This window comes from Xyrauchen texanus, chromosome 48, assembly GCF_025860055.1.
Source record: "Xyrauchen texanus isolate HMW12.3.18 chromosome 48, RBS_HiC_50CHRs, whole genome shotgun sequence".
Lineage (NCBI taxonomy): Eukaryota > Metazoa > Chordata > Actinopteri > Cypriniformes > Catostomidae > Xyrauchen > Xyrauchen texanus.
Genome location: NC_068323.1, coordinates 22,614,990 through 22,628,277, shown reverse-complemented (window position 1 = coordinate 22,628,277; position 13,288 = coordinate 22,614,990). Strand labels below are relative to the sequence as shown.

General features: G+C 38.5%; 1 protein-coding gene across 1 annotated transcript in view; it reads left to right on the top strand.

Moving 5' to 3' along the window:
* The window catches only part of LOC127639380 (ligand-dependent corepressor-like), a 58,726-nt gene extending 47,179 nt beyond the window's left edge, over positions 1 to 11,547 (top strand). Inside the window, exons 4-7 of the mRNA XM_052121351.1 lie at positions 70 to 196; positions 4,180 to 4,518; positions 7,429 to 7,525; positions 10,497 to 11,547. Of these exons, the coding sequence (XP_051977311.1) occupies positions 70 to 196; positions 4,180 to 4,518; positions 7,429 to 7,525; positions 10,497 to 11,547 (1,614 nt within the window). The remainder of the gene's footprint in view (positions 1 to 69; positions 197 to 4,179; positions 4,519 to 7,428; positions 7,526 to 10,496) is intronic.
* The last annotated feature ends 1,741 nt before the right edge of the window (positions 11,548 to 13,288 follow it).

The window sequence follows — 13,288 nt, the reverse complement described above, 5'->3', positions numbered from 1 at the left end:
TTATTATTATTATTATTATTATTATTTGATTGTCTAATTTAATAGATTTTGCCTTGATTTATTCTGTAGGAAAATTTGGTTGGTTTGAAGAACCAAGTGTTATCAGAAGCTGACATTTTTAAGCAAGAGCAGTCCAACATTAACAAACTTGAGAAGCAAGCAGAGGACTTCCTCAATGTTGTCTTCTGCAGAAAGGGTAAGACACAGTTCATTTGTTCATTTTAAGTTCATGTGTGCATTAAAAGTCATTCAATGAACTGAAACCAAAATAATTGAAACATTTTTACATAGAGATGCATGTCTTCTTCCAGTATACTGCAGCCATTTAGTTTTTTGTTTTGTCTTTCCTTTTCTGTACACACGTTATATACAATAAAGAAATGGCAAATTTTGCAGTGATGTAAATGGAATCCAATGCAAAGGAACAAATGCACATTTAAAATTAATTCAAAAAGCAAGTAAAATAATTAAGACTAAAACTCCTTTATTTAATTTCCAAAAAGTCACTCATGGGCAAATAATCATCATTGCATTAGGAAACAAAATAAGTGTCCAATTCGTTTTGGGGCCACTTTTGACATCCAAGAAACAAGTTTTGAAGTTCAAAATGCTTTCTGAAGTCTATTTACCTTCCTGACACTGGACATTTGATGTTTTGTGCTCTAAAAGAGTATCAAGGAAACCGTCTTCCCTTTATGGAAGTCTGCAGACCTTTGCTGCCCGGTAGGAATTGTTTTCACAAGCGTGTTTGCCAAATCCGTTGGCTTTGATTTGAACAATGGCAGCATAACCGAGCCTATTGCGAAACAGTTAAATTATGCAGTGTTTTAAGGTCTAAATATAAAATGCATAAAAGGGAAAAATGTATGAAAGAGTTGCTTTTAGTCAAATATTAACTTCGCCTGGTCAATAGAGGTATTGCAAAATACATGAGAGCATCATTCAAATGTGTGTAAACTGTGAAGAGTAAATGTCACTGGAGTGACCAAATATTGGGAATACCCTCTATACTGATAGGACTACGTTGTCATAGAGCACAGCAGTGACCGCCCAATTTTAAAACATTCTTAATAAAAAAAAATACATAATAAACCAAATTAACCAAATCGAAGATTAATCATGAAATTACAAACTTGTATTTGAAGCAGCAACAACAACAAAAAAGTGCTTAAAAAGATACTAGAATGTGTACTTTCCATGTATTACATTCTTTTACGAGGAAATGGACTACTCATCCCATGAAGCATTGTTATTGACATGATAAAAAATGACTTATAGTAACTGATTATAATTATAATCATACATTATATACAATATATAAGTAGTTTGAGACTGTATGGGTATTTGAGTCATTACGTCATTCATAATGCTTTATGGGAGCTCGTTGGTCTCAATTTATGTTTCCATGGTAACAGCTTCTGGAAACAGAAATTATTCTACTTCTCTGATTGGTTGATCTCTCTTCAGGATTATGGGTAGTTTAGTTCTTCACCAGGAATTTAGCGATTAAACTGTATTTTTTTTTATTATTATTATAAGTGGAAATCACACATGCTTATACGAAGCTTAAACACTTTGGAGCTCACGTTAAGTCTGTCTTGAAAGGATTAAACTTCAGCACTAAAAATTTATTCAAATGGAAATGAGATTTTTCTTCTGGAAACCGAATGTTGCAATCTGTTAGCATTAGTAATTTACAAAGTACTGGTATCAAACTTAAACATAAAAATATATATATATATATATATATATATATATATATATATATATATATATATACTGTAAATTATATACAGGTGAAACTCGAAAAATTAGAATATCGTGCAAAAGTTCATTCATTTCAGTAATTCAACTTAAAAGGTGAAACTAATATATTATATAGACTCATTACAAGCAAAGTAAGACATTTCAAGCCTTTATTTGATATAATTTTGATGATTATGGCTTACAGCTTATGAAAACCCCAAATTCAGAATCTCAGAAAATTAGAATATTGTGAAAAGGTTCAGTATTGTAGGCTCAAAGTGTCACACTCTAATCAGCTAATTAATCCAAAACACCTGCAAAGGGTTCCTGAGCCTTTAAATGGTCTCTCAGTCTGGTTCAGTTGAATTCACAATCATGGGGAAGACTGCTGACCTGACAGTTGTGCAGAAAACCATCATTGACACCCTCCACAAGGAGGGAAAGCCTCAAAAGGTAATTGCAAAAGAAGTTGGATGTTCTCAAAGTGCTGTATCAAAGCACATTAATAGAAAGTTAAGTGGAAGGGAAAAGTGTGGAAGAAAAAGGTGCACAAGCAGCAGGGATGACCGTAGCCTGGAGAGGATTGTCAGGAAAAGGCCATTCAAATGTGTGGGGAGCTTCACAAGGAGTGGACTGAGGCTGGAGTTACTGCATCAAGAGCCACCACACACAGACGGGTCCTGGACATGGGCTTCAAATGTCAAACGTCTTACCTGGGCTAAAGAAAAAAGAACTGGTCTGTTGCTCAGTGGTCCAAAGTCCTCTTTTCTGATGAGAGCAAATTTTGCATCTCATTTGGAAACCAAGGTCCCAGAGTCTGGAGGAAGAATGGAGAGGCACACAATCCAAGATGCTTGAAGTCCAGTGTGAAGTTTCCACAGTCTGTGTTGGTTTGGGGAGCCATGTCATCGGCTGGTGTTGGTCCACTGTGCTTTATTAAGTCCAGAGTCAACGTAGCCGTCTACCGGGACATTTTAGAGCACTTCATGCTTCCTTCAGCAGACAAGCTTTATGGAGATGCTGACTTCATTTTCCAGCAGGACTTGGCACCTGCCCACACTGCCAAAAGTACCAAAACCTGGTTCAATGACCATGGTATTACTGTGCTTGATTGGCCAGCAAACTCGCCTGACCTGAACCCCATAGAGAATCTATGGGGCATTGCCAAGAGAAAGATGAGAGACATGAGACCAAACAATGCAGAAGAGCTGAAGGCCGCTATTGAAGCATCTTGGTCTTCCATAACACCTCAGCAGTGCCACAGGCTGATAGCATCCATGCCACGCCGCATTGAGGCAGTAATTAATGCAAAAGGGGCCCAAACCAAGTACTGAGTACATATGCATGATTATACTTTTCAGAGGGCCGACATTTCTGTATTTAAAACCCTTTTATTTTATTGATTTCATGTAATATTCTAATTTTCTGAGATTCTGAATTTGGGGTTTTCATAAGCTGTAAGCCATAATCATCAAAATTATATCAAATAAAGGCTTGAAATATCTTACTTTGCTTGTAATGAGTCTATAATATATATAATATATAATATATTAGTTTCACCTTTTAAGTTGAATTACTGAAATTAATGAACTTTTGCACGATATTCTAATTTTTCGAGTTTCACCTGTATTGTGAAAATGTGGCTGTGCAAGTGATGGGTCAAATGCACTTTGTTTAAAATTTCTGTGTTGACAAGGATAATAATGTAAACAATGTTGGCTGTATACTGTAAATCACATTTTTTAAAATCAGATATGTCAAAATATTGAAATTTCTAAATGTATACTTTAATACTTGTGGTTCGATACATAAAAACATTTGTATCTTTGTTTTTGTTTTTTTATTCTTTATATTTTGTCATTTGTGTCTTTGTTCTTTATTTTCTTAAAGTTTACTTATCTTGATTAATTCATTGGGAAAACTTAAAGCAACGTTTACGTAATTTGAGATGTACATTAAGGCTACATGCAATTGTTTTAACTTAATTGTTAATATGCATGCTAATATTTAACTTTTTAATGTGCATATTCATTTAGGCCATGGGATTGAAATTGGTGTTGAATCATACATTTCACTGGTATTGGCTACTTACATTTTGTAATTATGACAACTCTAATTACTAACTACTGATGTGTACAGCCTTGTGTTAAAGCACAAATGGTTACTTCTAAAGGCTTAAAATACTAAATGTAATATAGACACTAAACACACCTGCAACTCTTTAATAATTATACTAATATTCAACTTTTCTAACACAAGTTAGAAGTGTGTTCGATTGTATATACATTTTTGCCATGGTATGGAAATGTATGCACGGTTATTGACTACTGGCATTTTGGCATTGTTGGTTACTTTTAATGGTTTAAATGTAATTTAAACACATTAAACACATTCATTAGCTAATTGCATATCTTCTGATGATTCCCCCAGCAGACCTCCCAAGGTTCACAGACCCCCACATTCCTCTAGTGGCTCGTGAGATCATGCAGCGAATGATCCGACAGTTCGCTGTGGAATATACCTCAAAAACCAGCTCAACTCAGGACGTACCCCAATCCAAGTCCCAGCCCAACGGCACTAAGGACCAAAGCCTGCCGAAAGCGCCCTCGCTGGAGCCGGACGCCTCCACACCTGATTCCGTCTGTGGTGGCGCCGGTACCGGCACCGCTGCCTCCGCACAGAATCCCGTCCTCAGCAAGCTTCTCATGGCAGATCAGGACTCCCCACTGGACCTCACCATCAAGAAACTAGAGACAGAGCCCAGGGAACAAGGTGAGACTTCACAGAAGTTCAGTCAGTTTTTCTCACGTTTTCTTTTTCTTTTTTTTATATATTTATATATTTTGATTGAAATTTTTTATCAGAACCATCGTTTAGTCAAGTAAAATTTTAGGGACATGTAAGATCTTATATTAGGATAATCTGTGTGACCCACAGCACAAGTAATAGACACTTCATGTCAAAAATGCTGACCCCTGACTTAAACCAAACATATATTAATTGCAAGTAGATTCAAAAATGTTAAAGCATAAATTAAAATAAACCAAAAGGATAGTTAAAAAATAATCAGTACATGTATAGTATATAATAAAAAGTCATGTTTTCAACAGTTTTGAATATGTGAATATGAGGAAGAATGATATTTAGTCATATTATCTTTGTCAAATTTAAGAATAAATATTTCTTGTATAAAACTTGTTTCCTTAAGAAATTATTTTGCAATTCAAATCATTGCAATTTTATTGCAACAAAATAATAATGCAAATATCGTAACTATGCAATATATGGCACAGCCTTAAGTTGTCTTTCCATTAGGAGACTGTTTATATAGGCAAGCCAGAATGCAATTTTAGCTGGAAATGTATCATGTTCAAGGCTATGTTTTGCAGCGGTATACATTTATAATATTCAATAATATTTTATGCACATCTTGCAAAAGTGCCTTGCATTAGGAATGTGCATTAAACAGTTGGGAAATTGAAACTGTTTATGTGATCACAGAAATCGGTTAAAATAGAACCTGTACTCAAACTTTAACTAAGAGTACATCAGTTTCACAAGACTAGAAAACTTAAAGTAGGACATTAGAGAATAAAAATCTCCACATCAAAATTTAGATTCCCCTTCTGTCACTCACTTGACGTTGTGTCGATTGTAGTGACACAATGGGTCTCTTCCGAGAGCCTCGCGTACCTCTGAACTTGAGAAAAGGCCAATGTCAAGTTGGCAGGCAGAATTTGCATGCCCCGCCCCCGGACATACGGGTATAAATGGGAGTGGGGAAGCGAATATCAGACAGATTTTTTCTTCTGAGCCAAACGGTTGTGCAAAAGCAAAGCTGAGTTCATCACTGTTCCACTCACCTCTACTGGCGATAAGCACTGCTTTTGGATCTACGTGGTTCCAGTAGCATTCCAGTAGCTTTCTCCTCTCTGCACGCTGTGCAGTCCACGCCCCATGGCACTTCTCAGCCGGCATTCTCCTTTGAGCCCCCGGAATTGGATGACGATTCCGCCGCTGCATCGGAGAGCGTCACATCTGCGTCTGATGCTGATGACTCGTCTGGGCTGCCACCTTCGGGTCTGCTCGCCCAGTCTGAGCCTGACGCACGGATGTCCACTATACTTTCCCGGGCCACCACGAGCGCGAGGTGGACTGGAAACCTCCACCCCCCCCCTCGCGGCTAATTGATCGGTTCCTCGGGCCAAGGCACCACTCATAGTCATGCCCAAGGTCCTCCCTGTTGGCCCGTCCCTGTCACCTTGCGTCTTCACCAAGGTCACAGAGGCAGCCCTTACCCCGCTACGTGAAGTGGTCATCCGCATACTCGATTACCTCGACGACTGGCTCAACCTAGCACACTCTCGCGAGTTACTATGCGCCCACAGGGACCAGGAACGAGACGTTGTGTCGATTGTAGTGACACAACGGTTCTTTTCTGAGAGCCTCATGTACCTCTGAACTTGAGAAAAGGCCAATGTCAAGTTGGCAGACAGAATTTGCATGCCCCACCCCCGGATATACGGGTATAAAGGGGAGCGAATGTCAGACAGGTTTTCAGGACATTCCTTCCATCGAGGAACGGAGGTTACAACAGTAATCATGACAACATCAGTTTGGATCATAACAACCAAATATTCATTCATTTTCAGGAAATTAACCCAGACTGAGTAACAGTTAATTCCCCAGAGCAATAACTGTTATGAATCAATCCACTGACCCCCTGACATCTTGTGTCATTTGCCCACAGATCTGTTTGGTCACTGTTTACATTGTTATATATAACTTAATGTACATATTGTGCATACGGTGTATACTGTGTGTTACTGTTTGACATTTCATATCTTTCCACACGACTGATTCCATTGCTGCACTACATACCTGAGCTATAGCACTATTTACATTTGCTGGACTTTCCTATAATGTTTGGTATTTTTATTGTATTCACTTGGTTTATTTTATCTTATTTATTGTTTTATTGTTCTATAGTATAGTAAGGAATGTCACAAACCTAATTTCGTTGTACCTGTGCAATAATAATTGTATTTATACAATGACAATAAATATATTCTATTCTATATGCCAGTGTGTTTATATAATGCCACTGTTGGTTTTCACACACACACACACACACACACACACACACACATTTCACAGTACACACATACAAAACACACTCTGACATCCATATCACCACACCCACACAATTTTAGCTGCATCATTTATTCAGTTGGCCTGCAGTGCTTTATAATACAGCAAACAGAAAATAGGTAAAAAGCATGTATTTGCTCCATAGGCTAAACATGAGGGGAAAATGGTGTCATCTGTTGGAAAATATTTAAACATTTAATTTTGAAGCCAGGGCTCCAGAATGAAAGCTTTATAATCATAGAATTCATGATTTTGCACTTTAATGGCACTGGGATCAAATATTGCAGTTTTAATGGGTTTCAATGAGGACATTTTTGTCCTGAAGGTCTTGAGTGTATTATAGATGTATTATAGGAACTGAGGTTGAAATATAAAAATTCCCCCCAAAATACACACCTTTGGCAAAATATATGCCGTTTGCATCAACACAGCCAAAATTATTGAAAAAATAAAAAAGACAAAAATGTCCTGAGGGTTGCACAGGGGTTAAGATAGATCTTGCAACATAATGACTTATAACTGTGTTCGCAGATGGAGTCCTTGACCTCTCAACTAAGAAGAACCACAGTCATGGTAGTGTCTCACTGAAAAGCTCTCATGGTTTCTCAATTGTGCCCACAGTTAAGGGGTAAGAACAGTCTTTATGGATTTTTTTATGTCGTAACATCATGTAAGCGAACTCAAGCACTGTTCTCTATTTGATCTAAAAAAAATATATTTCCTTTTTTTTAATTCCCACATAAGCTACTGCATTAGTTAACTACTGTTCGGCTGGTCAAACATGAGTGTCTAGTATAAGATATAAATCTATATTTACGAATCTGTATTTACAAATCTATTTAGCTTTACTAAATCGAATCACTATCCTTCAAAAGGTTACAGGTGAAACTCGAAAAATTAGAATATCGTGCAAAAGTTCATTAATTTCAGTAATTCAACTTAAAAGGTGAAACTAATATATTATATAGACTCATTACAAGCAAAGTAAGATATTTCAAGCCTTTATTTGATATAATTTTGATGATTATGGCTTACAGCTTATGAAAACCCCAAATTCAGAATCTCAGAAAATTAGAATATTGTGAAAAGGTTCAGTATTGTAGGCTCAAAGTGTCACACTCTAATCAGCTAAACACCTGCAAAGGGTTCCTGAGCCTTTAAATGGTCTCTCAGTCTGGTTCAGTTGAATTCACAATCATGGGGAAGACTGCTGACCTGACAGTTGTGCAGAAAACCATCATTGACACCCTCCACAAGGAGGGAAAGCCTCAAAAGGTAATTGCAAAAGAAGTTGGATGTTCTCAAAGTGCTGTATCAAAGCACATTAATAGAAAGTTAAGTGGAAGGGAAAAGTGTGGAAGAAAAAGGTGCACAAGCAGCAGGGATGACCGGAGCCTGGAGAGGATTGTCAGGAAAAGGCCATTCAAATGTGTGGGGAGCTTCACAAGGAGTGGACTGAGGCTGGAGTTACTGCATCAAGAGCCACCACACACAGACGGGTCCTGGACATGGGCTTCAAATGTCAAACGTCTTACCTGGGCTAAAGAAAAAAAGAACTGGTCTGTTGCTCAGTGGTCCAAAGTCCTCTTTTCTGATGAGAGCAAATTTTGCATCTCATTTGGAAACCAAGGTCCCAGAGTCTGGAGGAAGAATGGAGAGGCACACAATCCAAGATGCTTGAAGTCCAGTGTGAAGTTTCCACAGTCTGTGTTGGTTTGGGGAGCCATTTCATCGGCTGGTGTTGGTCCACTGTGCTTTATTAAGTCCAGAGTCAACGCAGCCGTCTACCGGGACATATTGAAGCATCTTGGTCTTCCATAACACCTCAGCAGTGCCACAGGCTGATAGCATCCATGCCACGCCGCATTGAGGCAGTAATTAATGCAAAAGGGGCCCAAACCAAGTACTGAGTACATATGCATGATTATACGTTTCAGAGGGCCGACATTTCTGTATTTAAAACCCTTTTTTTTTATTGATTTCATGTAATATTCTAATTTTCTGAGATTCTGAATTTGGGGTTTTCATAAGCTGTAAGCCATAATCATCAAAATTATATCAAATAAAGGCTTGAAATATCTTACTTTGCTTGTAATGAGTCTATATAATATATTAGTTTCACCTTTTAAGTTGAATTACTGAAATTAATGAACTTTTGCACGATATTCTAATTTTTCGAGTTTCACCTGTAGTTCACCCAGGCATTTACAGGCAGTCATGTTTTTACAAACCCATAGGACTTTCTTTCATGTAACACAATTTCTTTCTTCTTTTTTTTGGAAGAATGCTGACACTGCTCTTTTTTTTCCATACAATGAATGGGGATTGTTTTCCACGGGGAAAACAAGTCATGTGGGTTTAAAGCAACATGAGGGTGAGACAGAATTTATTTGTTGTTAGGTGATCTATCCCTTTAATGCATACATTTTAATCCCTATACACAAAAAGGTACACTTAAAATGGGGGGGGGACTTTCATGGTGAAACAAATTTGTACCTTGTAAATGCTAATGAATACCCCAAAAGATACCTCTTTACATGTTCTAATTTGTAATTTAGCTGATGCTTTATTTACACTTATTACAGGAACATACCAGCCAGAACAACTTGAGGTGAAATGTCTTAACCTCGCTTTTTACAGTTGTGATAGTTTGTTCCTTTAAAATTTAAACCAAAAACATTTCAATTTCCACCCTAGATTTTTACCACTATCCAGACAGCATTCTGTTTTCTGTCTTTCACTAAGAACACTTTAGGGTTAGTAAACTGTAACAGGTAGGCTACACCACCCTTGGTGTACCTCCTGGATGTGGTAAAAGTTTTTGTAACAAGACATTTTTGATGTCTGATAGATACATTTTATCTGTGAACTTTCTGTGGGACACTTAAAGCTGAAGTGTTACCAAACAGAGCTGCAATAAAAATCATAGGGAACTTTTCCACCATCGGGTCAAACAGTTCTTGTGTTCCAGGTTCGTTGGATTTTATTTTGTATTTTTATGTAAAATTAAGATTTTAATTGAATGACATAGCAAGTGACCAATCATGAGTCGTGACGTCATAACAGCCATTCCACCAGTACGATTCTCTATCCTGAGCACTGTTTGCTAACTATGATGAGAATTCCTTGGTGGGAATGGTTTGTAATTGAACCATACTAAACCGTTCTTAAATGGAAATGCTACTGGAACTGCTACTTTCCGTGGTCAAAACCGTTCAACCCAATGGTGGAAAAGAAGATGTTCTTTTCAAACAGGTTTCCTAAACACTTCATCCATCTGCCATAGGTCGGCCAATTAAGATAGTACTGCCCCAAACAATGCCCCACACCATTGGTTTGAGCCAATGTTGTTGTGTTTGGCTGGTCAGAACACTTAGACAAACAAAGCATGTTTTGATGGTGCCACAGTGCCTACGTTATGTTATCTTGCCATATTAAGCAGGTACTGGAAGTTATTCTAATGTTAAAAAACTTGAGCTTTAATAGAAAGAGACCTGTCCTTTGAAGTACAGTATTTGTTCCCAGGTTCATTCCAAAAAAATACTACAGTAACATACCACATTCTCACATATAAACAATCTTATCTTTCCACAAATTAGGCGTTCCCAGAGAGCTGATCACAAATATCGAGATGTTGACGATGAAGATGACTTGCCACCGAGAAGCTTGCATGATGGGATAAGAGAGAATTGTATTGTTTCTGGACCCATCAAGCCACCATTGGTTCACTCACTCCTCATAAAAGAGGAACTCCTGAGTCAGAAGCACCGCCTCATTGGCCAACCAACACCTCTTTCATTAGCTAGCCTAGAGTCCGTAGGTCTCCTCAACAGCCAGCCCCTTCTATCCCGTAATGGAGTATGGGGAAAATCTCATCTAGATGGCCTCCTGAAGCTTAAACATGTAACTGGCAACCTTAGTGACATCAACGACCTGCCTCTTTTGCAGGAGAACCATAGCATATTTTCTAAGGATACAAAGTCCCTTGACACCAGTTCCATTATGATTAAGAAAGAACCGGGACATTCCCCTCCAGTGGACTTGAAGATTCCACAAGTCCGAGGCATGGACCTGTCCTGGGACTCTCATGGGAATGCTTCGGATCTCTACAGTTATAGCTCCTTATCTCTGGGCAACGTGCACTCTGAGAATGCGCTCAGCAGAAAGTTGAGGGCCATCTTGCCAAAGCAGAGTCGCAGGGCTGCCCTAGGAGGCCTTCTCAATGGAGGAGCCGTTGGAGAGTACTGGGGTGCAGACATCGAGCAGCCAACTTTGGGGCCGCAGTACCCAACATCTGATCCAGAGACTGACCCAACAGGCTCCAAGCAACCCCGAAAGAAAAGGGGCCGCTATCGTCAGTATAACAGCGAGATACTAGAAGAAGCCATTGCCGTGGTGATGGGTGGAAAGATGAGCGTTTCGAAGGCACAGAACATCTACGGGATTCCCCACAGTACCTTGGAATACAAGGTTAAGGAGAGGTTGGGCACATTGAAGAACCCACCAAAGAAAAAGCTCAAACTGATGATGAGGTCAGAGGGGCAGGATTCTGGGATCATGGCTGAAACCGAATCCACGTCAACGCCTGCCACCACACCCATCGCAACGCAAGTGGATGTCTTGCAGGGGACAGTAGACAAAGTCGAGTAGATTACACAAAACACCTCAGAAAATGGACAAGTTTTACATTCTAACAGAAAGAGAACATTAAAATGATTTGGAATTAACGATGGGGCTTTAATTGTGCCAATTTACTTGCAGTATCTGGGTGAGCACAACTGCAGGGATTCACAGGAGGATTTAAGCCTGATTAGGACTTGGGATAAGAAACCAATTGGCAGTTATCTCAGTGGTCACATTGACACTGCAAGCATTTGCTGAAGTTTTTTTACAACATAAAGCAACAATTGCATACTAAAGCCATAAGAGAGTAATAAGAGAGACATTTCATTAGAAAAAAAGAAAAGAAAACAGAATAACCCTTCGTTCTCCCCCTTCATCTGAACTTTTGCAAGCTGTGCCATTACTGCAATGAGTTTTGGACAGCATGCCATTTTGAGAAATGATAAGTGGGGTTTCCAGGGTTGTGCGCAAGGAAATTAACCCTTCAAAAAAATAATTAATCTCATCTGATTTGTAGGTTTATTAAATAAGTTCACATTCTTTAATTTATTTCAAATGGAGTTGACAAGGATTCTCACCAGGGATCTGATGCTGGCACCGTTTTTGTATTAACAGGTAAAAAATGGCTTTCAACTCTTCATACTTATCTCCTTTTATATTCTGTACCATTTAAACAGACTAATGTTTAGACACATCCATTAAAAAAAGAAGCTTAAAATTAGTCATTCAGGGATGCATGTTTGTGATGTTTAAAATTATAATTTCTTTTTACTTTACTGTAACTAAACTTTCTTTAACTCTAGCGCTTTCTTTTGCACTACACTTTCAGTCTGGCGCTCGCCAGAGCCTAAATCTGGCAATGAGACATGATTACCTCGACATTGCTTGCATTACGCACTTACTGTTCTGTCTGTACAACATACTACTCATTTTACTGTACTCTTTTTCTCTTAGTGAGAGACTCTCACTCTTAAATGGATTTCAGTACCCTTTTTGGACAAGGGACAATGCCGACTTGAACCACACAGGACAGGAACGTGTTTTCAATTCACATCTTTCTTAAATTATTCAAGGGAGGATGCATTCAGTCAATATTTGGCTGTTTGTGGACGTTCCCTCGTCGCTGCTTATAGTCAGTCGCTGACGTGTATATTTATTAAAAAAAGAGCATTTCTTTTTTTGGCTGAGAGCTGGTTTTGGGGAGGGTGGAACATAGGTAGGGGGAAATCTAGGCAGGGTTATCAACCGTATAACCCTGCTACATTATAAATGAGCATTCTGAGAGACAATTCTTTTCTCTGAATAGTTTTTTTTCCTCATTTAAAACTCAGGGCAACTTAGACAAATATAGCGATCATGTTTTTAGTGAAAGAATTCAGATCTTACCTACTTGAACTGGAACCTGTGACACATTCTCAGTCAGTGAGTTGGGTCAGGGGCAGGGCTTTATATCAGGCGTAGGTTGGATCAAGCAGAGCCGTGGATTTTGGATACTTGTGGATACTTTTATCGTTCAAAACCACTGGCCAGTTGGGAATTTTCTGAGATCTCTCAGAAAATAGCACTTTGTTTAAGGATTAAAAGCTAATATGTTTGGATACGTGTTTAAAAGTAGCTTTTGCAGTTGCAGATAGCATTACGAAGGGGGTCGACATCCCCCTACCGTCCTGCAGCTTAGATCCAAACATGCTAATTAAAAAAATTACCTCTTCAATATACAGTGGTTGACAGCTTGATTCTCATATTTGTCTAGTGTTGCCATCACTGT